We start from the raw sequence: 27,769 nt of genomic DNA, 5'->3' as shown, positions 1-27,769 counted from the left end.
TTACAAGTGCTACAGCGCATCAAGCATCACAGGAGGCTTCTCTGAAAATCAGAGGAGAAGTTAAACCAATCTGGTTGTGCTAGAGGGATAAGTTAAAGGACAAGTTCACCTAAAGTCCATCAAATAAAATGTATGAGAATCTGAATTCTAGATTAAAACTTTGGTGCAGAACAAACTTCATGACTTCTGGGTATTGAAGTCATTCAGAGTTACAACACAAGCTACAAAAACTTTCTTTACTTGTAGTGACGCTGTGTGGGTTTCCACGTGTCTCCCACTACGTGCACCCCCACACACACTCACTCACCACCCTCAGTTGTGAGTCATGAGTCTAACACGACACATGCCATGTCCTCAACATCCCACCACCCCCCACCTCCACCTCCACCTCCACCCTCCTCTCCCTCCCGACCGTCTCTGCATGTGAAAGACATGATGAGTCAGCGACGGAGCGATGCTAGTTTGTGCCAGAGCGATCAGCTTCCTCTCATCTCCTGTCCGTCCCTCCTCCTCCTCCTCCTCCTCCTCCTCCTCCTCCTCCTGTCTCTAAAGGCTTTGATTCATGCACCCATCACTGTTTGTGATTTGAAAATATGTCCTGCCACCATGGAGGATGTGTCCTGCTGTCTCGAAAGGACAACAGAGAGGCACACATCCACCACGGGAGATCCAGAGGACTCAGTTTGCAGTGAATGTGGATGAGGTTTTCACTGGATGCTGGGTAGACACATAACAGTAACAGTCCATGTGCTGGATCCAGTAGTGAGGGGGTGTCTGGTTTCTGTGAACGTTGACTGGGTGCTTTTTTTTTATGGGAATCAAAAATGTCCACATCACTTTAGGTTGTTTTCAACAAGCACATGTTGGATCAATTCAAGGAATCTTCTAGCAGCAAAGTAGCCGCTTGGTCCCACATTTGGTTAATCCACAAAAAGCCTAATTAGGAAAATATGTTTTTTGCAGGATTTATTCCATTCCTCTTCTCTTTAAAAGGGCAGATCATTTATTTTGTATCTTTCTTTTTAACTTAACTTTGAATGTTGAATGTTGAAACCAAGTTTTTTGGGAGGGACATTTCCACTATGCTCCACTATGTCCACCAGCTAGTCTCTAGCTGTGTCAGTTTGGTGTTTGGTGAAGTGTACAGTGAGTTTTTACAGCTGCAGATTTAGGAAATAATTCGGGCCTACTGGGAACAGGATCCAGGGGCCCAAAGTGTCAGGTGACCCCCTGGCGTTCACCTAAAAAGAGGCCCCAAGGAGACACACAAACCAGGGAGTCACTGAAAATGATACAAAGAGACCAAAACAGCTGCAAAGAGACACAAAGGGACTAATAATGACTATGAAAAGGGACAAAACAACCACATAGAGACACATAACCACTACAAAAAATATGAAAAATGTATAAAAGGAAAAGCAAAACAAATACAAAAAGACACACAAACACAAGAAAAAGACGCTTAACAACTATAAAGTTTATGCCTTGCTCCTGTGTAGGAGACGTAGTCAGACCTTTTGCATGTCTGTGCCCAGAGGCTCATTGTCTCATAATCCATTATGGACCCATTATCATATACATATCTATATTATAGCTGCTTTAAATGTTTAAAGTACTTTCTTTATGGACAGTAAAAATCGAATGGAACATCATTAGTCACCGTATCTCAGCGTCACAGATTATTTCTCATAGTTAACCGTCTTCTTCTCCGACGTTTCTCTATTTTAGATCCCTGCAGCAGCCTGTATTGATCTTCTATTTATTAGAAAGGCTCCGAAAGTGCTCTTGTAAACAGGAATCAATGCTAACATGTTTGCTTTACACAATAAACCCTTTTTGCAATGTTGTTTGACTGCATCAGTGCCATATTCATAGAGAGACATAAGCCCTTCATGCATTGCTCATTATGCAGAATTCATAGGGATGGAAAAAGTATTAATAGAGCAAGAAATGATTCCCCCCCCCCCCCTTGGCTCAGGGAATAAATAATTCTAGCTTGGCCAATAATTATTTTGGGCTCGTTTTTTTTTTCTGCAGGGGTCTGGAGTCAGCAGTTGATAGCATCTTGTATCTCTCACTTCCTGCACAGCCTCCATTGATCTCCATCCAAAAGACCACATCAAGCCATGAAAGCATTTCGGGACGGTCGCCAAGATGCACATATCCTAAAGTGGTTCTGATGCACGAGGCTTTTAAAAAGGCCAGGGGTTTTCTCCAACTGCATGTCTACAAGAGGAATAAGCAAACTAACCTGAGACAGGGATGGGCGCTGAGCACAAAATGCATCATGGGAGGGTCTTGTATCAAAGTCCCGTGAGATTAGAGAAGTGGATGCACAGCGGAAAAGAGATTAAAAATGATCTCAAACTGCAGCAAAACATTCAGAAACACACTGAGGTCACGCTTCGTTTTCATATAAATATTTATTGCAGAGGAGGTATCTTTTATGTACATGCTATCACAATATAACACAATATAAATCTACCAAATATTCCCATATATTGATGCTATAAGCTTGTCATAGAGCAATAGTCATAACAAGCACATAATACAGTGGGTTAGGGACAGTATCACTCACTATACAACTTGTAACAGTCCATAAAAGATCAATTTTTTTTCTTTTTTGTTCTATCAAGGGCAGTGAAACAATCGGTCCTATTATTATTATTATCATTTTTTATTTTTTTTCTTGAATTCATGCAGAAGCCACAAGAGAAAGATTTACGACGTTACAGCATTGAATAGTAGTAGCAATAGTAGTAGTTGTGTTTGCCGTCGGGTGACTCGGTTTGGTCACAAGAGGAGAAGAGTCGGGTTCAAATGAAGAAGAAGAAGAAAAAAAAAAGCGACAGCTAACCGACAGAACGAACGCACCACGAAAAGTAAAGATCCGATCGGTGAGCTACAGGACGAGATGGTGCGAGAACAACGGTCTCCGTTTGAGGTTCAAACTGTCACTGATTCATCCATGATACGACTAAAAACACCATGATGATCTCCAGAGAAACACAGACACCGGTTATGTTCACGCACGTTAGCACACACAGACTGCTATCGACTGACTGAGCTGAGGGATGCTGCAGCAAGCTAGCTATCTGAAATTATGAACATTTTAAACACCAGAGTAGATTGAACAGAGAATATGAGGTGTTCCATAGTGTGATGGTGGGATATTGCATTGTTATTGTTTCATAATCGTGTTTCTTTTGTGCTCCAGCTAACTCTGGTCTGGGCCCTCTTTGTAAAAATGTATAAATAAAATAAATAAAGGTTCGACAACAGAAAAAAATACCCTTTTTGTTTGTTAAACTAAATGATTGGTTATGTTTATATATAAATTGTGTTGAATTTCACCAGAAACATAGTAGAAACATAGTTTAAAACAGCTTTCACACAAAGACAAAAAAAATCCAGCATATTATTCATCACCCAGGGCAGTAAAAAACCAACGTGGCAGTGATTATAGAGAGGAAAAATAAAAAAAAAGGGCTATTTAAATGTCGTTGTTGTCGGCTCCCCCCTGGTATGATCCTGCGTCCGCTACCACGACGCACATGATGGATGACGCCTAACATGTGGTTCATAAATATCACACGGATCCATCAAATCATTACAATCAATCCATGCACGCTGACAGCTCCTCCCAGACAGCGACCCATGAAGGAGCTCATAAAACAGGCAAAACGAGAAGGTCAGCGTTGGAGGAAATTTCTCAGAGGTGCATGACGTAGTATTTAAATCATGTTTAAAGAGGCTAGCTCTGGTGTTAAACAGAAGGTTACAAATATTTGTCACTGGATTGATTTAAGTTTGTCAAAAAATACCAATTGAAGAACTCTGTTTAAATATGACTTATCAGTGATTTTTTAAAATAAATTTACCATAGTTAGTAAAGACTCTAGAACTTGAATATTGAGGAATTTGACAGCAATTATAGATAATTACAATCAGTCACAACATTCAGTGATACCATGTTATTCTCACAAGATACAATAAAGTACCGTAGATATTAAATTGATATAGTTTTCCTCACGACTGCAGTTATTGACTTAAATAAAAGTGGGAGATTTCTTTAGACATTTTGATACAAAACACTGAACAAATCAAAACCCTTTAAAAAAGGTTTAGTTGGATTATTCATTTATAAGCACGTTGTTAAGCCTAATTCTAAAATGATCATCTTAATTAATCAAAGGGGCTTCAGTGCATTAAACTGGGTACAGCATGCGTTATGCTAACTGTGAACTTTCTATACAGAAACGCGAATGGCAGTGTAGTGCTAGTAGTAATATTATTATTGTAAAATATAAAAGGATAATTCCGCTTTATAAAAACTTGGGTTTTATTTTTGTAGTTATTATAATTGTTTCTATCAGTTTTGATAACATTGTACTCACCAAAGTCATTGCTAAGATCTGGAAACAAAGTGACATCGCTGCAACAAAATCTGACAGGAATCGTTATGTTTATGAAAAGACCAGGTTTGGGTTAAAGAAAAACATGAAGTGGCATCACTTTAGTACATAAGTTACATCGAAAATACGCTGACTTCTGGTTTCACACAGGGTTAAAGTCCTGTGTTTTTAGACCTACAAATCCACCCTGATCTCCTCTCTATCGCTCTTAAATCGCACACACAACTACTGTAAGAATGATGGGTCAAAGCTGCACCAAGAAGTCGGCCTGTGAACAAAAAGGTTGGGTAATAATTATATATTACAATATTTTTGTAAGTATGATCATCTGACTGCTCGAGTCTCTTGACCCCATTGGACTTTGTTCTAGTGAAGTTCCAGGTCTCAGCAAGTACAATGTTATTGTTCCCCATTGGAATAACAGCCAAAACTCCGAAAATAAAACCCAAGTTATAATAAAGCAATGTTATCCCTCTAAGAAGCAGCTTCTATCAGCTGTTTTTTTCTTCAATTAAATGTTAGTTTTGGGTGTTTGAGACGGAGGGAGTGTGAGGACAGAAAGCGCTGCCAGGACTTAGAGGTTCAACTCCAGAATCACATTTTCACTTTAGATTCATGATATATTGAGTCCCCCCCCCCCACACACACACACACAAACATACACTTGTTGCAAGCCAACACAAAGACCCATGCTGGATTCGTAAACAGATCTGGTGCAAATTATTTCCTCAGTACCCCCATAGTATTTTTCTATTCCTACTTTTTACAGTGTAGATATGAGACATTTTGACACACATTCATGTTAATGCTGCTCTCATATGATCTTCAACACCCTGAATGAGCTTTTGGAAATATGAAAGCAGGAAAAAAGGAGTGCCTCTGGTTAAAAAAACAAAACTAGGTTATATATTGGTCAACACATTAACTGCTTTAGTTTAGTAAACTGTTAGGGTCCGACTACTCTCGACACCTGGCTGTGCATGCTGTTTATATAATTCACTGTCACAAAAAGGGCCGAAGGAGAAGCCACTTGCTTCACTTCAGACTGATACAAGACAATGCTAGTTAGTTAGGCACATACAGTACATCTCTGCAGACTTGGAAGCATTTTAATCTGCCGAGAAACTACAATTAAATAGATCTAAACCAAAAAATAAAACATGTCTACGTTTGGTGGGTGTGTGATGTCCTGTGTGGTATCATGCCATGAAGTTGGAAATAAGAGGAGACCAGAGTCTTTCCTCAGTTCTTAATTTATGGAGTTGGCTAAAGTGCTATAAACTGATTTCCTCACGGAGTCCTTCCCTCTGTGCCAAGAGTTGGACACAAACTAATAAATTAATGTTACCGCCTCAAGATGAACATCTCTCTCGACAGATGTTCTCTTATTCTTTGGCTTTCACTTTTGCTGTTTTGTACAACTTTAATTTCATGCTTCTTTTTCCTCTACTCATCCAATCGTCGTGTCATATCTTAAATCCATTAAGTGATGATGTTAATGCACAAAAAAAGAACCGCGTATGAATTGTGACAAATGCAGATTTTTTGACATTGCTCATGAAGTGAAAAGGCTGAATCAAAAGTTGCATAATTAGTCTAAGATTTATCTTCAGGATTTCCCCTGTAATAATCTGGAATGCTCATCATGACTTAGTTTTTGTTTTTGTACATTTTACTTATTTTCAAAATAGGTAAAACAGGAACAAAACCTCGGAAAGGAAGGCAACTTGTGGAACTTGATCAACTTTTTCTTCCAAGTCACCGCACTATTAATAAAAGGTAATATTTAACGATTTCAAAGTGAAAAAAAAAAAGTACACATCGATAACTATAATTTCAGTGGTCCATTAAGGTTCGAGTGTCATGCCTTCTTGCTCGATGTGCTATCCTCAAAGTCCCAGGGACAAACATCCGCCTTTTGGCCGGCACCTGCAGCTCCGCCTATAGGATTCGGATTGCTCACCGCAGAAGCACTTTTGTCTGTACCTTTTTTATCCGACATATCATCAAAATCCCACGGACAGACGTCGGTCGGTTTTGCTTTGGCCGCCCCGACATTAGCGCTTTTCCTTTTTTCTACCAGCGGCACTTCCTGTTGACTTTCCACGTCCCACGGGCAAACCTCAGCCATCTTTTGTTGGCTCACGTTTTTCTCTGCAGATTTACTCTTGTCCTTTGCTTTTGTTCTACTTTTCTCATCGTCAGCGTCTTTTGATTTCTCTTTCTCGACTGTTCTCGTGGAACAGGTGCCCTTCTTTTTTGATGGGGATTCCTTGGTTTGGGGTGCTCGAGAGGGACTGGGTGTCCGCTCTGAACTGGGAGATACGGCGGCGCTGTCGTAGTCCCAGGGGCACACATCAACTTTTGAAGACGGCGGCTGGAGCGCGCCTCCTGTTTTGGATGGATCTGAAAGGATACTTCTACCTTTCCCATCACCAGGAGAGGGGCCTTTTCTTTGTGTTGTCACATCTGGCGAACGGGCCTCCTCTGTTGTCTTTTGGGGCTCTTCGAAGTCCCACGGACAAACCTCTACCCGATGTGTTTTGGAGCCCTCTGTTGTAGAATTAGGCTGCTGGGTTTTGGCAGGTTTGCTGGCCTGACTGTATGTTTGTTGATTCGAGCTTTCCACTTGGCCTTGACTTTCACCTCCATCTTCCCACGGACAAACATCTGCTCGAACCGCGGTCGTCTTCTGACTTTCCTTCGTAGGCCTGCCACTGGATGGAGATTGATCGGAAGCTTTCTGCTTCTGAGATTTGCCTCCTTTGGTGGTGCTGCCTCCGTGGACCGTCGTGGTTTCCTTCGGCGCGATGGATACGTGCTTTTGGACCTTGTTTTCGGACGGAGTCGGGACATCCTCCACCTCCCAGGGACACACTTCGGAGAGATCGTAGAGGTCTTTCCCGCTGACCGGATCGGAGCAGATTGAAGGCTGGCTGCTGCTCACCGGCTGTTTCATGATCCTGCCTAACGCCGCGGTCTGTTTGTACTCCACCGACTGGCTGATGATCATCTTGGGTTGGCACTCGTTTTCCAGCTCTGCGTTGACCTTCGTGTCTTTGCTCTTTGGCTGACTCTTCTTATTGCTTTCCTCCGTGCTCTGGTTCTTTCCCGTCAAGCCCAAAGTCTTCTCTTTGGCGCTGGCGATGACACTGAGGGACTTCTGCAGCATGGAGGGTCGCGGGTGAATCGGTTTCTTGTCCGCGCTGAGGTTGTGGGCGCTGGCTGACTTGCAGACCAAAGGGACTGATTCCGTAGATTCACTAGGGGCGCTCATATTCTCGCTGGAATGCTTCTTGACCAGTTTCTTGCCCATGAGCGTATCCAGGAGGGATCCTTCAGCCGGCGTCGCCTCCATCTTGTCCGTCGCCGAGCTGTTGGAGTCTTCGCTCTGGTCGCGGACGTGGTCGTAGCTGCTGTGGGACTTCTTGAGGGAGAAGACCTTGTTCTTGAGCGTTTCCTCCTTCGCCGGCTTCGATTGGTGAGACGGATCGAAGGGGTTCTTCTTCAACATGCAGATGCTGTTGCGGTTGCTGCCGTGTTCGCCGGCCTCCTTGTCCTCGCGGCTGCACTGCCGGTGCACCGACTCTGGAATCTCGGTTATGCGCCTCATCAGCGAGCGACCCAGCCCTTTCTTGGAGCTCCGCTTCTTCTGGAGGTGAGGGTTGTTTGCCAGCATCTTCTTCCTCTTGTAAATCTCCAGCTGGGAGTAGAGTTTCTTCAGCTCCTCCTTCATGAAAGAATCAAGGGGGGAAGACAGAAACGAGGCGATCAGTAGTCCGTTTCGACAAATAATCACATGTATTCAGCTTAAAAAAGGGAATGCTAATCAAAACACAAAAAAAAGCAGACATTCTACTGCACAGAGAACATGCAGTACAAATTCATGACACGTTACTACGAATGTTTGTTAAAATATGCACGACGGAATATCACATGCGTGCTGAAAGAAAACAAAGACAGGACAGTCTCTAACAGCATCAAATAAGGAAACGGAGTGCGTTTTAATGTTAGGTCTGAAACAGCCTCGAAGCTCAGGTCTTTAATTTATCGTGTTTCTGCCTCTATGCACATCTGATACAACGAATAACGTCTGGTAAATAGGCTTGCCCAAATCTTTTGGTAGAGAGACTTCTTCAGCTCTAACAGACAAACGGAAATCTCTGCTCACGTTGGTACGTTTTTCCCAAAGACTGTCGCAAGACCTTACGCCACAGCCATTAATAGAACTGAGATGGCCGGTTTCGTCTGGTGTCTGCAATAAAAAACTGCCATGGCTCAGTATTTTTTTTTAGAGGAGTCAAAAGATGTCACCAGGTTATGCAATGGAGAGTGAAAAGGTTTGAGGTAACAGCGCTCACCCGAATGTCCTCGGGATCCAGACTGTGCTCGCTCCAGGCCGATGTGATGCTGCTGTTGAGGTACGACCCGGAGCGACCCATGTCCAGCTCATCCTCGTAGGCCTCAGAGGCAATATCGTCTCTCATGTGGGTGCCGGCAAACAGGAACTGGTGGAGAGGAATAAAGAAGAACAAAATTGGTCGTTTTAAAAAGAAATCTTGAGTCACATGGCTGAAGCTATTGCAATCTAGTGGATTAATTAATAAAAGTATTATTTAACTTTCTAATTGTCAACAAATCTCATGAAAAGATCAGCTTTTCTCTCTCTCCTCAGTTTGTGCATTCCTCTCCTCGCTCCTTAGTCCCTACCACCTAAGATGCAAGCGTAGGAGGCAAGGAAGAGACACAAGGAGAGAGGAGTCGATGCAACAGGCATTTAACCAAATGAGACATCCGGGATTCAGAGCCGGCATTATAAAGAGACGTCAATTAGATACGACGTGGGGCACAGCTGTATCATCTGTCCATTGTCACGCCTCTTTTAAATATATATATATAAAATAAATAAATATTGCATTTGTTGGGGGACTATTTTCAGCTGCACATAAATACATATGTGTTGCTTTAGTGAGTATTTACAGCAGCAGGACAGTGTATGTGGGCTTAGCTCAAAATAAACTACAGTTCCCAATTCAATCGTAATGGAAGAACATGTCAACCAGTGCAACGTTGGAGCTCATTGATGAGTTTTTATTGTTCGATTAGGCTTTGGATATACAGACACTTGTTGGTTTGGTCTTTTCATGGGATTTGTTGACAGTAAAAAAAAAAAATCATAAAAATTTAAATAACATTTGAAAAGAAAAGTTAAAGTTAAATAAGTTAAATTGTAGACTTTTGTGCTGTCTGTTGTGGATGTTTACCTTAGGGATGAGCAGCAGACCCAGTGTTACTGTTACAGTTAGGTGGGTGTGGGTGAAGAACAGCAGCAGCATCCAGTCTGGATGGAGCTCCGGAGCGAGAATGAACCTGTCAGGACGTAAAGAGGAAACAAAGAGGAAAGATATACAGGACGTGAGAAACAGGAAAGAGAGACATTTATTGTACGCAAGAGCAGGGATATCCAGATGTTTAGCTTATCAAAGATTTTCATTTAAATAAATGTCACTTTAGGAGGTAACACAATGGTGATTTAACCAATGGCCACCAATGAAAGTATTGCAATATTTATATATTTTCAGTATTTCAACCTTGGTGTCTGTGGTGACATTCTTTGAAAAAAATGCTGTTTTCCCGGAAAAATACACACAACAAAAAAAAGTGTGCATCTTATTCTGAAACTTGAAGCGCATGTATCAACAGCAAAACTCCAAACTGCTAAACTCTGCGGGTTTTAAAGTACACCTTGTTTGATTGAAATTTCCGAACCCGCACTAAAAGCGTCAAATCAGCTTTCACTACTTAACGTAAACTCCGTTTGTAACTTGATGGGTGGTTTTCCTCCGTAGCACCAACAACAGCGAGTGTTTTTGACGCCAATTTCACATTATCTAGCAAAACTTTCATTGATATCATATCAATAAAATCCAAAAGATAAGGTGTTAAGGGGTCTCTTTAGTGTACATTTTTTTTTGCCTAAATAGCAATCTTTTCCTAAAATACTTCTGGTTCTGGGGTGTTGGCATTTCAAATCTGATGTTTGCAGTGCGCCATAGTAGCTTCAATTAATGCACATTATTTAGCGCTTTCAGTGCAGTAAGGTTTGAAGCACCAACCAGGACAGAAATCTTAAAGAAAGCCACTTTAATAAAAGATTTTCCTGTTTTACAGCTTGACTTTTTGTTGTACAACATTACATAATAATAATAATAATATGTAACATCTTTTTTTCCCCCCGGTTCAACAGTTTTGTTAATAAACACATCTTAAACATCTTTATGATAGCGGATTGTCAGATTCCAAACCCTACATACAGTAAGTGCAGTGAGGCATGACTAAATTATGCTGTGATATTCATAGACGCTGCTCCGTCTGCAGTAAACCCTCTTAGATACAGATGGAGCCCGGAGACACAGAGACCAGCAGATTTAATGGGTTTTCAGCCAAAGTAGATTTATACACTGTCTGTCTCGGCGTCAATTCCACTGCCTCATATAATGTTCCACTTGGGTGATCCTTTTCGCCGGCAAGGACACAATATTTGCCTCATTTCTTTCAATTGGATTCACAATAAAAGGAGAGTGACCTTGATCTGCTCACACGATTCGGCCTATTTATACATCATACAATAATACACCGGGCTTACTGTGGGTGCAGCAGTTGGTGGGAAATGAGAGAATTACTGGCAGAAACAATAGTAGAGCTGCAGCGTTTTAATTTGAAATGAACTAACCTCATGCACACTAAAGATATGAAGGTATGACCTGTCAAGATGCTAATTCAACCACCAGAGAGCCTCTATGGGAGCAAATGTCATCTGGAAGGCTCATTACGTGGTTGAAGCTGGCAAATGGCTAATTAACGAAACAGTTATGTGGTAATAGCTTAGAGATATGAGTGAAAGGCAAAGGTCCATCACATGAAATGTCCCAGAGCTTTGAAGTCTTCTCTCATTCATGTTCTGTGAGGGGTTTCTGAGCAGATGAGGATTTAATAACCTTGGCGTGCTGTCGTCTCCTCTCGGCCTGCAGCGTCTCACTGAAACACTTCCCCCATCATTCACGCCTCCACCTCCAGATTTAACGCTCCGTTCTTTTTCTCTTTGTATTGCACTCATACCTGGACCTGGCTAAAAAACACGATGACTATCACGGCAAACAAGGTGGTTTTAACTGGTCACTGTGGGATCAAATAGCAGCTTTTGTGAGTAAAACAAATGGACGCCGGAGGCTTTTAACAAGCGCCGGTGGTCTCTGGTGGCAGCCGGTAGATATAACTAACCATACAAGGCGACTTTCCAGTTTCTAAGAGTCTCGTTTGGCTATTTTCTGCAGAGAAAAGAATCACAACAAAGCTGACGAGGCAGATCAAAAGGGTTGGCACGGTGATCACAAAGAGATAGATGTTCAAATACTATCAAAAATGTCCATCCAAGAAACTATCAGTTTATATGCCGATGAAAGTCTTTTTTTTGGGGGGGGGGTAATGGGTAGTAATTTATAAATGAAATATGGCTGCCAATAATTTAAGCTATTTATGCCGTCTTGAAAAAAACCATAAATCATTCTGACACGGTTCATTAGTAAATAATGTGATGGAGCCGAGCTCTCAATTAGGGGGACTCCAGCTAGGAATGGCTGCAGCGGTGTCAGCTTAAACGCCTCGTTTATAAAGAGCACGCTGCAGCTATTTGACGTGAACACTGGAGGGAGAAGGATGATTTCACTGCAATAAAAAAAACAACTCCCAGATGAACAGAGGGGTCTGAGCGGCAGCATGTATGTGATGGAAATGAGACAATCTGCCGGAGGACAGAGACGTCAAAATGACAACAGCAAAGGGAATTCAAAGACTATGATATTAAATATGGAGTAAATGTGGAACATGTAAGTGACAGCGTCTGTTTGATAAAGAAGAAGCTTGTGTTGGTAATTATGTTTGTTTTATCTTCCCTGGAGCCCCGGATGGGTGGGGGTTACTGCACCAGGACTATTAAGATGGAGCCAGGAATTTATATATATATATATATATATATATTTTTTTTTTTTTTTTTTACAATTGTGTGAGTTTAAGTTTAAAGGATCAATTCACATTAATTACACACAATTTTATCAATATATCTAGTTGAATCTTGGTATGCGGATAATGTAGTTCTTTTTTTGCACAGGTTTTGACAGGTACGGAAGCCCTGAGGGGCCAGTGAGAAAAGAATATATATTTTCAAAGACTAACCTATATTGTATTTTCTCCTTCTATTATGTGGTTAGAACAGGTTTTGACAAGATCGTCTTTACAAGCTACTTCTTCTTTTTTTCATCTCTGAAACAGGTGCACTATAAATTTACAGAACTTGATAACAAACAAAAAATGTACCTTGTGTTTAGAGTGAATTGAGAAATGACCTGGAAAAAAACATTAATGATTTTATTCTTATTAAGAACATGGGTTTGTGGTCCACTTTAGCCTCTTGTTTAGTTATTACAACAGCAAACGCTCAAAAATGATCCTATCCCCAAAAACTTATAAAAATAATATGTCAAAACGTTCTTTTCACCAACTGTTTTAACATATGATGAGAAATGAAGTAGATAATTGGTTAACATCTTTATAAACACAGGAGAAAAAACTAATTAGCTCAGTCTTAGAAACAGGATCCTCTCAGAAAAAGGAAAACATTCTCACCTTCCTCTCAGGATTTCCGTTGACATCTCCAATATTATTGCCTCTGCATTCAATTTTGTCATTCTAATTCACATAAACCCACTAAGGAATCCAGGTGACTGTGAGGAGGAGTTCTCACCTGATGACGTAGAATATCCCCGTCAGGACGAGCTCGTTGTGAACGGCGATGGCCATGTAGCGAGGCTCGTGGAACGCCGACGGCACCGTCCTCACGGCGTAACACAGGTACACCGCCCACAGCAGGAAGAGGAACTCAGCTGCAAAAGCATGGGGGGGAAAAAAAGAGGTGGTGAACATTTATATGCAGTGCACAGGCTTTTCAGGCCTAAATAAAGGGACGTGCAGCCACCAAACAGCCACTTCACGGTTCAGCGCTCTCATGGAGCTGGTGCAGGCTGTTGTACACCATCAGGTATACAGGAGAATGCCCTGTTTAACACACGCTATCAAGCTCATTTGTAACAGCTGTGGTTGTATTCTCTGGACGATAAATGATCCCCTGTGCACCTCCATGGCAACCCCCATGTAATGTCTCCCAGGCAGCCAACTCTGCAGCAATAAACATGCAGATTTTTTTTTTCTCCATTAAAACCTGCTGACATTATTTTCACATTTATTGTGTCCTTTGGTTGAACTGTTGGGAGTGAATCACACGTGTTTCTCACAACAGGAACAACAGTCGATGCTATTGGCAGCGAATAAAAGAGTTTTTCGTCAAGGTTGTGTGAGGGCAGGTGAAGGACAAACTATCTAAATTAATAAAAAAGGAAAAGAAAAATCTACACCTCGCCAAGCTTTTTTTTTTTTCTCACAACATTCGAATGCTCGGAGCTTTTGAGCTTTGTAAAGTTGTAAATTTATTGGAAAAAGATAGATTTTTGAGGACTTTAATTTAGAATGTAGGCAATTGGTTCAGCCAATAGTTTCAAGCATTTTCTAGAAAAAGGTTGACTTTAGTTGCATGTCATGCTCCTCTCTCTCTCCCTTTATGTTCTTCAGCTTTCCAATGAAGGCAAAATTCCCCCAAAAATAAACCCTTGTCTCTATTTTAAAACAAGAAAAAATAAAGCAGGCAGATAATTTACTGCCGCTTAATAGATCAGTTATATTCCACCAAAGAAGAACTTTTCTGTTGTATATCCTCCTCCAGAATGACACTTGTTTTGATTTGTATAGCTAGTTGGAGCGTCTGGAGCTTTTATTAACAATATATTCAAATGTATTATTACTAATAACTGTTTTAATTAGAATGAAAGACACTAGAAAACGATGACCACAAGTCTAAGTGATTTTTGGCAACTCAACAATTGTTCTTAATAATGGTTTAATACTAAATTATAAAGCTTTATTAAACAATATATATTAACCATTAATATAGTCAAATATATAAACCCTTAAAACCGTTGTACAAGGAATAACAAACATAATGGCTTCGAAAGGATGTTTCTACAGCACATTAAACCATAAAAATGCATCATTGCAACGCTGAAGCTGCAGTTTTGTTGCGCATACTCAATAAAGTGTGCTTAATAATAAATAATTACTGCTTTGAAACCTGCTTTTTTAATGTTATGTAAAGCAAAAAATGTCAAATGTATTGCAATTAGACCCCAAACAGCGATTGTTTACAGGTGTGGATTTTTCTAAATCAGAAAGATTTATTGCGTCTTTGTGTTAGCGTAATTTATGAGCTACATGTAGTGACATCAGAGCTGAATTGCACCTCCCAATTACCGACCTATTTTTACCTCCTAATAAACAGAATGGAAATGTGCCTTTGGTATACAGTATCCCAGCATGCAGGCTCTTCTGGGGGTCCATCTGTTTTCCCAGAAGTCGAATAAAAGGACCTCGGTTCTCTATCATTGAAGCCTGAGTCAGCAGACGTAAAACAGCATGCAGATTTCCTCCTAGCATCTTTGATTTTTCATCTGCTTTTTATCAGCGGCTGGGTGCTCTCTCCTCCTCACAACGCACAGCAAAATATCCAAAAGTGTGGATTAACGCCTACTTTAGGGAAACGTAAGATCAATGCCAAATGTAGATGGAGGCAAACTGTTTTACTCCTTTCTTGTCTCTCTCACTCTGTTTGAACTCCAAATGCTTTCACGCCAAACAAACTACTTCTTGATTTTATGCCACCGACACCTCAAATAACCCACTCGCTGTGGCTCCCTCACACAGAGCTCGGTGTATGTGAATCATGGCAGAGGGCTTACCGACGGCCATCATGTAGTCCCAGCGATCCAGCAGGCACATGCTGAACTGCAGCCCGTCTGGCGTGTAGCCCACGTCGATGAGAGCCAACTTCCTGTCCGGGTTCTGACAGACGGCAGACGTCCAAGCCACCAGGAACCAGCAGACGATGAGCAGGATGATGCCCAGCAGTCGCAACACTCGCCAGCTGGTCATGTAGGGGATCCTCTGGGCCGTACGGGACAGGAACACCTTCAGCACCCTGTTGGGGCGGAGACGAGAAGCTCACTTTAAAGCAGCACAGAAAATCCATCATTGTAGATTATGGCAGAATCAATTCCAACTGTAAAGACCAGACAAATTCCCCCTGACAATACATTTCCTGAGGCCTACTTCTCTAATTGAGTTCCTAAATTTCCTTAATTTACCTTCAGCAATGTGTAGATATACAAGAGCTAGAGGGAAAGGGATTTCATTTCTTGTTTTTTCAATGAATTATGATCTACTTATGTCACTTTACTTCATTGTACTATATCTTATGTTTGCTGCTGCCTTGTATTAAATAATGCACTGTTTTACTCTATTTATTATAACTGTCTTAATCTATTTTAGCTTGTTTTTAATGAATATTCTCTTGGCTCTTAAATGACAGTTCTTTTATTGTATTTTACATGAATGTGTTTCTGTCGCACTCTGCTTTTTTGCCTTTTGATGTTTTATGTAAAGCTCTTTGAACTTTCATTTTGCTGAAATGTGCTATAAATATAGAAACTTGCCTTGCCAACCGGGCTAACAGATCAGATAAGTTCATCTGATTGATTTTTTCAGGCAAATTACTCACAGAGTTGTTTAGTGTGGAAGAAAATGTCATGTTAGAAAATGCTAAAAATGCTAATATCTTAGCGCAATGTTAGATAACTTTTAACCATGGATTTATTAACCCAGAAATGCTAAATTTAAGTATTTAAGAATTTATTATTTCTCCTTCATCTTTGACATAAAATACAGAAGAAAATGTCCAGCTCTGAAATGCATCATTATTAACTCCAGTTATTCTAACAGTGTGTCGCTTTAAATCCACAGACCAACACAAAGGCAGTGTAACAGGAATTAAACTGTGCTCAAACACATGACCAGCCGTCGCTATTCTTAGTCCGTGCCCTTCACGCACATTGATGAAGTGTCCACTGCGCTCCCCGCTAATGAGCCCCCCATCAAAAATTGATCTGTGCAATATGTTAACTTGAGCCTCTTGAGGGTTTACTCCACTCCCGCTCGCATTAGCCACATCCTCTCAATCAGCATCTTCGTTGGGCCTTTTTGACAGGGTTCACCTGACAAAAAGCTCCTCAGATGAACCATTTTAGGTGCGTTACTTTAAATACAGCAGACCCCCCGTCTGGTTATCAGCTGTTCAGTGCTGGATAAACCCCCCTCTTGTCTCTCTCCCTCACTGTTTCCTCCAGCTGTCCTTTCCTTTGCTCTGATCTCACACACATTCGTCTCTCGGTTTGTCTCCAGCCAACTATCATTCAATACTTCGTTATATAGGGGGATCGTTTGGGGCCAAAGCACCCCGTGTTTTCTTAATGACTTTTACTTGGCATTTCCCTCTTCCACTTAATGAGGCAGTGAATCCGCCCCCTAAACATGTACGGCGGTGTGATGAATTGGCCGCGGAACATGCTGCCTCCACACTTCATAGGGCTCTAACTTTTACAAGAAGATTCCATGTAAGACAGAGTGTAATTGCACTTAAAGAGGTCAGCGTAATCCGATTTCCTGGGACGGATAATGGCGTTGGACAAATGGTTTCGTGTAGTTGTGTGTGTTACCTGTACAACTTCAGAGTCAGTGTCCCGTAGACGGTAGCGAAACCCAGCAGACGAACCCATCGCAGCAAGATGCAGCGGAAAACACTCGGCTGGAAATAGAGAATCCCGACCTGCAAGAGGAGAAGAAGAAGCCTTAAATAACGTAGGCTGTGTAAACAAAGTATAAATAAATATGGAAGAGAGCCATCTTACTATGAGGGTGTTATATGAATATGATAATGAGCCCTCTATCACTGGGGAAATTATTATATATTGGCTCATATAGTTTAGTTTCTGTGTCACTCATCAACTCAGTTCAACTTTCAAACTATCAAAAGGAATTTAAAACGTTATAAAATCAAACGTATGAGTTCATTCTTGAACTGGAATCAGGAATTTGACAAAGCAAATCCAACACTTTTTTTTAGGACTTCTCTACCTGTCACATGATCTTCATCAGCCAGACAGTGTGAGCTACACCCTACACAATAACTTACTGCAAACCCACTGTTTGTCAGCTGAACTGCCTCAAATATGTTGCAATGGATGAAGCCGGAGCTGTGATATCCTTTCAAGTCGCACGAGTAAACAAGTGCAATCATTGCATAATACGGCAATTAAGAATTTTGCCACTCTGTGTGCAGTAAGTCGTCTCAGATGTGAGATTTAATGGATAACAGAGACGGAAATGAAAGCGATGAATTTTACTCGCACTGCTTCTGCTTTTACATCATTTATAGTGATTACTATGAGTAGAAGAAGTAATACTGCTACTGATCCGGCTGTATTACTACAATTAATGTTATCTAAATAGTGGTAAATTCAAGAAATTCACACCTGATGTATTAACAGAGATAATTAATGAACTGCTTTGGCCATAACATTAAAAGAAGATAGATCAATGAAGTGCAGCGTCTTTTCATAACCATTCTCAGCGTTATTCAGAGCAACAAATCCATCTGAGCCTGCTAACATCACACAAAGCTTGCCCTTGAGACAAGGAGGAGGGCATCCACCCGTGTTTGCTACAAAAGTCCTAGAAACACGCTGAAACGCTGCCCATCCAAGCCGACAAAAAACTAAAATACCAAACCCTGATGGTCTTCCAAAGACATTAAAATGCGCCAAAACAAAAAAGGAACAAAACATCTGAGGCAACATAATTATCAGTCCGTTGCAGATGTGCAGCGATTTCCCCAGTGGGATTGTTAAAGTTAATCGGATTAGCCGAGGCATTATTTACGTTCCCCTCAGGCTGCAGAGAAGACGCTTGCATGTGGATATTTTTGCTCACTAGGTTTGAGTCAGTCGAGGGACGACGGGGGGGAACCCACGGGAGAAAGTGTGGCCCACATCCTCATCTAGCTCAGAAAACGCCAGACGACCAAACACAGAAAAACCTCTGAGTCAAAAGAAAGCCTGCTCCAGTTGACTCAGCTTTGCAGAGGGAATGTGGCACAGAGCAAATAATGAATGGATGAGTGCTCCGTTTGTTAATCTTAAATGCATACAGGGTGTTTCGTAATGAATTCGACTCCAGGCAGAATGGAAAAGCTTTTAAAAACTACACTTTAGAGTTTCCATGGACACCAAAACTCATGAGGTCAAAGAAAATATCTAAATAACAATGCGTAACTGCTCCTCAGTGCATTCTGGTTTGTTTTTTGTTTTTTTTAATAGAGGGAGAGAAGCAGGAGCCGATAAGGAGATAGCAGCCCGGGCCGGCGCTGAGCAACTTGCTGACGCACATTTAGATCCACAGGGACAGAAGAGGGCACCAGAAGATGAGTAAAACAAAATGCACCGAGGGGAAAACACAGCTCATGACTCCTTTTGAGATAAACTAGAAAAATAACATGTGGATCTCTTTCACATGCCAGTTAGAGGCTGGTGTTGTTAGTGATGAGACAGAGAGGGAGGGGGAGGTGTTATCTTCTCCGTCCCTCGACTCCAAACCGCCTGAAATGAGTCGTCATAAAAAGTCGTCACATTTAGCTTCTCTTTGAATGGTGCGATCTCACCTGCTGTCTGTTTACATTGGCCAAAACCCACAAAGGAAAAGATTCCTTTTTTTTTTAAACACAAATAATCGTGTGCATCAGGACTAGTCCTTACAAGTCTTATAATAAGCTTGAAGGTTTCATAACATAAGTTAGTAAAGGAGCAATCAGATGTCAACATCCGTCTCTTTATTTCAAAGTTAAATACAAACTGATGTCGTTCTCAAATGACAACTTGACACGTTACAACTCAGCACATACTGAAATTAATATTATACGACCGGACACAGTTGAGAAACCCTGTTACACACATGATGTAGTGTCACTTTTGACAAACTACACAGCAGCTCATTTACAGAACACACATTTTCAGGCAGCCTCTTAACGCTGTGATCTGGTGCCACCTCCCAAACTCTGAAGTGTTTACCTTTTTGGACAAAAAGTGACAAAAAATGACAAATATGCTTTGGTTTCAATGCATCTTAAAACGCCAGCTGATGATTCTGATGAGCTTTGTTTTTTTGACCATGAAGGTTAAAAGGTTACAAAGTTATTCTATTGTTTTTGTACAACAGGGTTGCACAACGTAATGCAGATTGCAGTCCCATTTTCCTACATAACAAAACACAAAAACACACACAAAAAATAAATAAAGTTATCATGTGTGGAGGTTGGAGGATGAATTAAGGAGTCTAGCAAACAAAGGAATGAAGCTTTTTTGAAGTCTGGCTGTTCGGCAGCTAATACTTCTGTACCTCTTTCCAGACAAGAGCAGGGTTAAAGGGCTTTGGCTGGGGTGGGTATTGTTTTTTTCATATTCTTTTAACTCTTTGCAGGCACCTCCTGTCACCAATATCACTGAAGCTCAGTAGATGGGTACCAATGTTGTTCTGGGTGGTTTTAATCACACTGTAGAGCAATCCTGTCCTGTGCCGTGCAAATCCCATGCCAGTTTGTAATGTTTCTTGTCAGGATGCTTTCTAATGATCCTCTGCAAAAGTTTACAAGAACTTTGCACGTGAAGTTTCTTCTTAAGTTTCCTTAAGGATGGAGATGTGTGACGTCAGGTTGTTTCGGTTGCTGATTCCCAGGAACTTAAAGCTGTTAACTTGCTCCAACTAAGCTGCATCAATATAGACAGTTTTTTTGCCTCTTTTTTTTTTCTAAAATCAACAATCAGCTTCTTGGTTTTCTGGAGGTTGAGCAGCAGGTTGATATGTGAGATTATTCAGAAAATATTACAGAATATGATGAGGCTCAAATTCTAGTTACAGCTCACTGTAACAAAACCAATAATCAATACATTCCCACGGACGCTCAGCTCTCCCCAGTTCATCTGATATGACAAGGTGTGTCAGATCCTCCAGTGCTGCCCAGACGTCAATACACATATTCTACGGCAAAAAGTAGGCAAAATCATTGCCCTCAAAGATTTCCAAGACTCTCAGAACGCACAATTATGAGGGGAAATTCTTTACACAAGCCACGCACCTTCCATCAGTTGGGTTTCTGGGAAGAGGCTGGCTGCTAACCCCCCTATACAAGGTTTCTCTTAACGCCAGTATGCATAAAGAGCGAGATCAGTTTCTGCCCCCTTTTTCTTTTCAAACCTTCCATTAATAATCAATGCTAAGTGCTGGGAATCTTAGATTCAGCGCTGTGGGAAAGGGAAAAGGATCGGGTGTTATGTGTACGTGCATGCAAGTGTGCACGTGGTTGGGAGGGGGGTTGAGAGGAGCATGGTGCTTTTATACCTATCTAATGGACATCAATATCGAGGAGACAATTATCAACACACTTACTACTCTTCTGCCTGCCTCCCCCCCTGTTTGTCTCGTCTCAGTTACAGCATGAGTAAAGGCTTCTGGGAAAATGCTGAGTGAGCGTTACCAAAATCTAGCAGCCCTCTCAGCACCCAACATTTAAAAATTGGTTTATTATTCTATATTTCAACAATATCAGATCAGTGTAACAGTTACTGTTTATGGTTTTTTTTTTGGAGTCAGTAGCATTTCCAATCAGTGTTGTTTTTCCCGATCCATCCAAAAATGCACTTTAAGTTTCCATCTGTAGTTCAGCATTGACTAAATATCTTGTAAACAAGCTTAGTAATGGTGTTTGAGTTCAATTCAAACCAGATTTCCACTTAGTTTAGAGGGTTTGATTTAAGTTTTGTTTCATATTTATTCATTATTAGTCCTTTCTCATTGTTAGTGTTTTAGTACATTTTTTTTAAATTAAATAAAAAAAAGTTTAATGAAAAGGTAAAGTGGTCAATATTAAACAACAAAGTATGGTTTACATTAAGTATTGCCTTGTCAATTTCATCATTCTAGGTGTTAATTGTAAAATTAATTGTTCCAGTTTTTTTGGATGCTATTTGAATTTTTCCTCGGCTCAATTGACACAGATTTCATAACTGGCACTGAGGCCATTTTTAAGAAATATCCTGGGTTTTCTAGGCAGGTGAACAGTGCCCAGCTGGATGTCTGCCCTCACCATTATGTTCATCTGGTCTCCAGGCTCCCCAGACGCCTGACTTAACACAACCTGGCTCTGCACCTGCCCTCCAAAAACAGAGCTTTGTCAGGTGGAAACTACAAAACAGAACAGTGTGTTCTACAGACGCACGCCTGAGAAGAGGAACATTTAGCTTTCATAGGCAGATGAAAATGTTTTTTTTAAGTTGTGGAAGTGCACAATGGCACAATTGGAGACGGAAACACTCCTCCATGGAAACTTTGTGTTTTAGGACACTCAACAACTAAAATCCCCTTATTCTCTTCTTCACTGACAAAACTTTTGTCAACTGTGCTGTATTCATTGTTTTGTTTTCCTCTTACTGTCCTGGTAATGGTGTATATTTTTTCTTGCAGTAGATAAACAAAAGAAGACTAATATGAACCCTTATATCTTTCCTTGACAATGGAAGGTTTTGTAATGTTGGTAGGAAAAATGATGCAGCAGTCAGCCACCTCCCATTTAGTTTCCCAAAATCCACCACCTCTGTTCCTGACAAAGGAGTGTCATAAATATATTAATTAATAATTCCTTTTGACTTGCATGTTTGAAATATGAGCTGCTGCATTATGCTTTGATGTACAATACACATGCACAATTAAAAGTTAACTTGATTATGCTGTGAACTTTTAGGGCGGTAATTCAATTTTTCAACAGCTATTATGTATTGACATGAAGCTTTAGACCGGCACTTCTAGATGTGAATAAATCCTTTTGAGTTTGGCAATCAGGGTCATAGTTTTCACTTATCTCCTGAAGTATTAAAGCTTTTACTCTATTTGTGGGTTTTCCATTTAAATGGCTCAAAGACTATTGGATAGGTTTCCCAATAAATTTGTTCCAGACAATCATGTCCTTCAGTCCCAAAAGCTAATGAGCTTGCTAAATGACTTCTAGCAGAGATTGGAGAGCTTTTATTTCCTCTCTTCAATTACTTTTTTTATTTATTGAAATGGTGTGGAATGGTGAACAAAAAGCCAGGAAGGAATGAAAAGAACTGCAGGGAGAAAATTGAGATAGTCTCCTGGAGGATATTGGGATAGACCATTGCCAACATAACCAGCTAGCGAGTTAGCAGTTAGCTCGCCAGCAATGAGAGTCAAATATTTCACGAAGACAGGCAGATTAATGTGTTCCATTGTTTTGGTGTGACGAAGCCTTACATCTTGGAAAATTATTGACACGTGTTTTCTTCCCAGATAGGTGGAGTCTTTTTCTTTTGTACACTATGCCCCGAGGTGTGTGCTTGGGTGTTTCCTGAAAAATTACTGTAAATTGCTATCCAACTTCCTGGAGAACCAGATTTTGACAGCCATCACCTGTATAAAAAGGAAAGCTGTAAGGCTAGGACGTTGGATAACTTTGCTATCCAACTTCCTGGAGAACCAGATTTTGACATCCATCACCTGTATAAAAAGCTGTATCCTTTGCTATCCAACTTCCTGGAGAACCAGATTTTGACAGCCATCACCTGTATAAAAAGGAAAGCTGTAAGGCTAACAGCAAGAGTTTCAGCTGGCTTTTAGAGGTGTCCATCCAGGGTGAGAATAACCAGGTAAGGTACGAGGAAATGTTCTTTCTAGATTATATGCTTGCCTGTCGAAATATTTCGCATTCTTGTTTGTTCAGTTTATTCACAAAGTAGACATTTTTATTTCTTAATTCTTTATTTTTTATAAATTTACCGGACATCTGCACACTTAACGTTGTCTACATTTTCTATATAATTATTACCAAATTATTTAGTTAAGTTCTTTGTAGAAGACTTCCTAGGACATAATAAGGAAATATTAGGCTTGTTAAATTTTTCTTAATCTAATAATAGGAATCTTTTGTGTGTTAAATGTGGTTCATTTAGGTCTAAAGATGTCATTTGTTCATTTGAAATGAAATAAAAAAGCTTAACTGACTTTAAAGTGTACTGTCACTCTCAGTAGAAATTAGTTTAGAGGAGACAACTTATAGCAAAACAAAATGATGGAAAACTCTTTGATGATGATGAAAAATCCTAAAATAAATAACAATATTTTGCTGCAATTTCGTCATTATGTAGACGATTATTTTGGAAGTGATTTTAAAGCCACATTTGGCTGCTGTTTCAGAAACAAATTTCCCGGACGTTTCATTTTTTTAAAATACTTTATAAATATATTTCTGTTTGAACAGGTGGTCCCACTGCAGATATGGAAGCCCTCGAAGTCCTCGACTCTATCGACTCTGCAGCTTCGTTGACAAGTACAACATTATCATTTGTATCATTAATTGCTAAAAAACTACCAACACGTCGCCAGTGCGCCGTTGAACTTTCAAATCGCTGTTCTGACTACACTCTTTGCAACCCCAGGTAACTGCCACTTTTTTCTCATTATATTCTTTCTCCTCTATATATTTGTGTTCTCATATCAATAACTTGTTTCTTCTATTCCTAGAATGTACATCCATATTGGACGCTGCAGCGTTCCTCTGCCACCTAGCATTCAACCGTCCTTATCTGGCGAAGCGTTGTTCGTCAAGACTCCGTTCACAGCAAGAGGATCTGTCGGGGTCTTCACCTATGACATCCTCAATATTTCTACAAAAAGCTCCTCTAAGAAAATAGCTGTGCTGTTTCAGGTGCCATTTGACACTAAGTCGAAGTCAAACGTGTACGCAGTGGGAATCTTTGACATCAGCAAAGAGTGTAATCTTGATCTCTACAATGAGATGTCCAAAAATACAAACAAGACATTTGTCAGAGGCGAAGCAAAAGGCCCCAGCCTGTCCCATGAAAGTGATAATGTCACCATCATGGCCTCAATGTCTGAAGGCTACAAACCTACCATAAAGGTTCATGTGAGTGACAGATAGGCGATATTCAATATGATGATTTATCTTCTGTCAATGGGTTTGTATTGTGATAAATCATATATCGGGATATTGTATTATAAAATGACTTTGTCTAAATGACAAGCACATGCTAACTCAGCTTTCCTTAGAAAATCTGAATTGATAAGAATTCTACTCATGGTTATACCGAGGTGTGCTTAAAAAATCTGATTCTTTCTGTATTTGTGTGCATGCATGTAAACAAAGTCAGGATGTGGCGGGAAATATCTTTTTTTCTACTGTAATTTCAATTGATTCTTAAGTTCATTTAGCAGGAAATGTATTAATTAAATGAGAAAATACTCAGTGGCAGATTCTTTCTGTATTTATGCTCATGTATGATCATATATTACTTTATTTTTCACTGTCTTTGTTGCTTAGGTCATAATGTTTGAAATTACTCTTTATGTTATGCGTGAAGCTGTTCTGCTCTATTAGTGTTAACCAAAGTGTCAAGGGAACCAGAGCTAAAAAAATGACACTGAGCTAGTTGATGCAACTTTAGCTGGCATTCAGCCATGTTTGTCAGACGGAAGTGAATCAGAAACAAAGGCAACTTGCCAAAATAGTTTAGCATCAAAACGTGCTTCATGACACATGCATCCGGAGCGTTTGAAACTAACATACGGTGCCAAGAAAAATAGAGACTTGAATAGAGTTAACTGCTCGGAACTACTTGCATTTATTTTGTCTTAAAATATGGCCTGATCTTCATCTACGTTACAACAATAAACAATCAATATGTTGTAACAAACAAACCACACATTATTGTATTGGACTACATGTGCCTTAAGAAAGGCACAGTTTATTGTCATGATGTCATTCTCCCAACGCTACGAGGGAGCATAATGATTTGTGGCTCCTTTGATGCCTCAAGGAATGGACAACATGCAATCAAGGGGTTGAATTTGCAAAGTTACCAAAACATCTTAATAGAAAATGTCAGGGTATCAGCCCGCAAGCTAAAGCTCACCAGAGGTTGGGTTACAGGTCATTGCAACAGGACAATAAACCAAAAAAGCAAAGTAAATCTACCTAAGAATGACTCTACAAAAAGAAAAGCCAGTCAAAGTCAAAACCTCAACCCATTAGAAATGCTGTGGGCAGACCTCAAGTGTGCCATTCACCACAGACATTTAAAGAACCTGGATGATCTTAAACAGTTTTGTAAGAAGGGAATTGGCCAGATTCCATTTGAGTGCTGTGCATGTCTGATATGCAGGTTTCTAGAAGTGTTTGATTGAGGTCATGGCTGCAAAAAAGGTTCAACCAGATAATGAATTCAACAATTCACTTACCTTTTCCACCAGCACTGTGAATGTTTATTGGGTGTGCTCAATAAAGAATCCTATTGTGTTTGTTTATATACTGTATGTCTTGATCAGATAGTCTGCCGGGGTAATATCAACTTTGTTTATTAGGTAAACCTTGTTAAAACTAATGCTGTTTACTATATAACAGTCCTGCACTAAATAACAACTACATGAAGGTTGCAATAGTCAGTTTTTGGTGAAACTGGTCTATAAAGGTGTTGATTCAACTTCATGATCACTTTTGTGAATGTTTATTTGATGTGCTCAATAAAGAATCCTATTGTGTTTGATTATATATGTCTTGATCAGATAACATGACCAATCAAACAAGAAAATCAGGTAGTTCCAAAGTAGTGGCGGCTGCCAGTTTCTTAAGGAAACGAAAGCATTTTTACACTTCTGACAGTCTGCCGGGGTAATATCAACTTTGTTTATTAGGTAAACCTTGTTAAAACTAATGCTGTTTACTATATAACAGTCCTGCACTAAATAACAACTACATGAAGGTTGCAATAGTCAGTTTTTGGTGAAACTGGTTTATAAAGGTGTTGATTCAACTTCATGATCACTTTGGAGGATGTAGTTTGTTCTGCTTTTGAGCTGTATTGCATTTTACAGAGAGGTGTTTCTGTTATTTTGCCTACCCTTATTGATGTAAATGGGGTTGGCAAAATATTAGAAACACCTTCAAGTATAACGCAATCCAATTCACAGCAGCACAAACAACATCCTGTAAAAAAAAAAAGCCTTACAGTTGAATCAACAACAATAACAGTTCTCTATCCTATTGGAAGTTCTTTAAACTGGCATTACACAACGCATTGGTTGACGTTGCCTTTTATTGAAGATGCACATCAGAGATATTAACCTGACAGCAGATGTTGCTAATGCTCTTATCAACAGTGACTTGTAGAGCAGTGACTAAGCAGGGGTTTTGTTTTAGGACAATGACATGATGGCTGTTGACGGGAACATCGGGTTTTGTTGGGGGTTTGAACCTGTGATGGTTTCATAAACTGTTTATAAGAAGTGAAGGTAGTCATCATGACGTCACCCATTGGTTTGTGGACTGCCGTTTTGAAGCCTCGAGTTTGGCCATTTGGGCGTTGCCATCTTGGATTACGGCCGTCACCTTTTTGGCATTTTGCAACCAGTGAACGGAAGTTATTATATTTGGAAGAGGACCAGCAATTGAGACCATAGACGTTTACCATGTTTACTAAGGTATGGATCAAGTGAGAAGTAGAGTTGGAGTCATTTTTCTCATAGACTTCCATACAATCAGTCTCCTTTTTCTTGCAACCAGAAGAGTCGCCCCCTGCTGGTCAGTAGAGAGAATGCATGTTTAAGACACTGGCATATTGGCTTCACTCGTTGATGAACTACATGCTCCACTAAGTTGTTTCCTTTTTTTTTAAATATTCAAGACAAATCAAGATTGTCTGACTTAAACACAGACATATACTACATGTAGTATACAGACATCCCAGGTTGAATTTGGATTGATGGGACTCTAAAAGAACAGACAAACATAACAAGAGCAAGATTCACACGCTCTCCCACTTGCTCATTCAATCAACACTCAGTCACTTAATTTGCAGTTATATTTCATTCCTAATCATCTCTCATTTCAGCACCCACCAGCTGGCTCCACACACACTCAGATGCAGCGGGTTGGTTATCCGCTAGAGAGTGTCCCTGTTGATACGACGGTGACGCAAGACCGCCAGCTGTGGTGCGAGGAGCAGCTTTCCAGGAAGCTGTTGTGATGTTGCACAACTCACTGTTTCCCACCTCTCTTTCTTTGCTTTTTGCCCTGCCTTTGATAATGGCCGCTCAAAAACAGGTATAAGATGTGGTACAACCTAGTTTGTTTGAAGCATACATGAGACCTAAAATATGACCTTAACTGGAGTTTCGATAATATTAAGGTTTACCTCCATAAACACAGCTAGTGTTAGCGC

The 27,769-nt window shown here is 40.3% G+C and overlaps 1 protein-coding gene across 1 annotated transcript in view; it reads right to left on the bottom strand.

Moving 5' to 3' along the window:
* Positions 1-6,276: 6,276 nt before the first annotated feature.
* gpr158a (G protein-coupled receptor 158a) overlaps positions 6,277-27,769 on the bottom strand; it is a 65,345-nt gene continuing 43,852 nt past the window's right edge. The window contains exons 6-12 of the mRNA XM_054623288.1: positions 17,129-17,238; positions 15,317-15,555; positions 13,216-13,354; positions 9,680-9,785; positions 8,777-8,923; positions 8,587-8,670; positions 6,277-8,145 (exon numbers count right to left, since the gene is read on the bottom strand). Coding sequence (XP_054479263.1) covers positions 6,277-8,145; positions 8,587-8,670; positions 8,777-8,923; positions 9,680-9,785; positions 13,216-13,354; positions 15,317-15,555; positions 17,129-17,238 — 2,694 coding nt within the window. The remainder of the gene's footprint in view (positions 8,146-8,586; positions 8,671-8,776; positions 8,924-9,679; positions 9,786-13,215; positions 13,355-15,316; positions 15,556-17,128; positions 17,239-27,769) is intronic.

The sequence above is a fragment of the Anoplopoma fimbria genome, chromosome 21 (genome assembly GCF_027596085.1).
Source record: "Anoplopoma fimbria isolate UVic2021 breed Golden Eagle Sablefish chromosome 21, Afim_UVic_2022, whole genome shotgun sequence".
NCBI classification, from domain to species: domain Eukaryota; kingdom Metazoa; phylum Chordata; class Actinopteri; order Perciformes; family Anoplopomatidae; genus Anoplopoma; species Anoplopoma fimbria.
The sequence above is the reverse complement of the archived record's forward strand: the minus strand, read 5'-3'. Positions and strand labels throughout refer to the sequence as shown.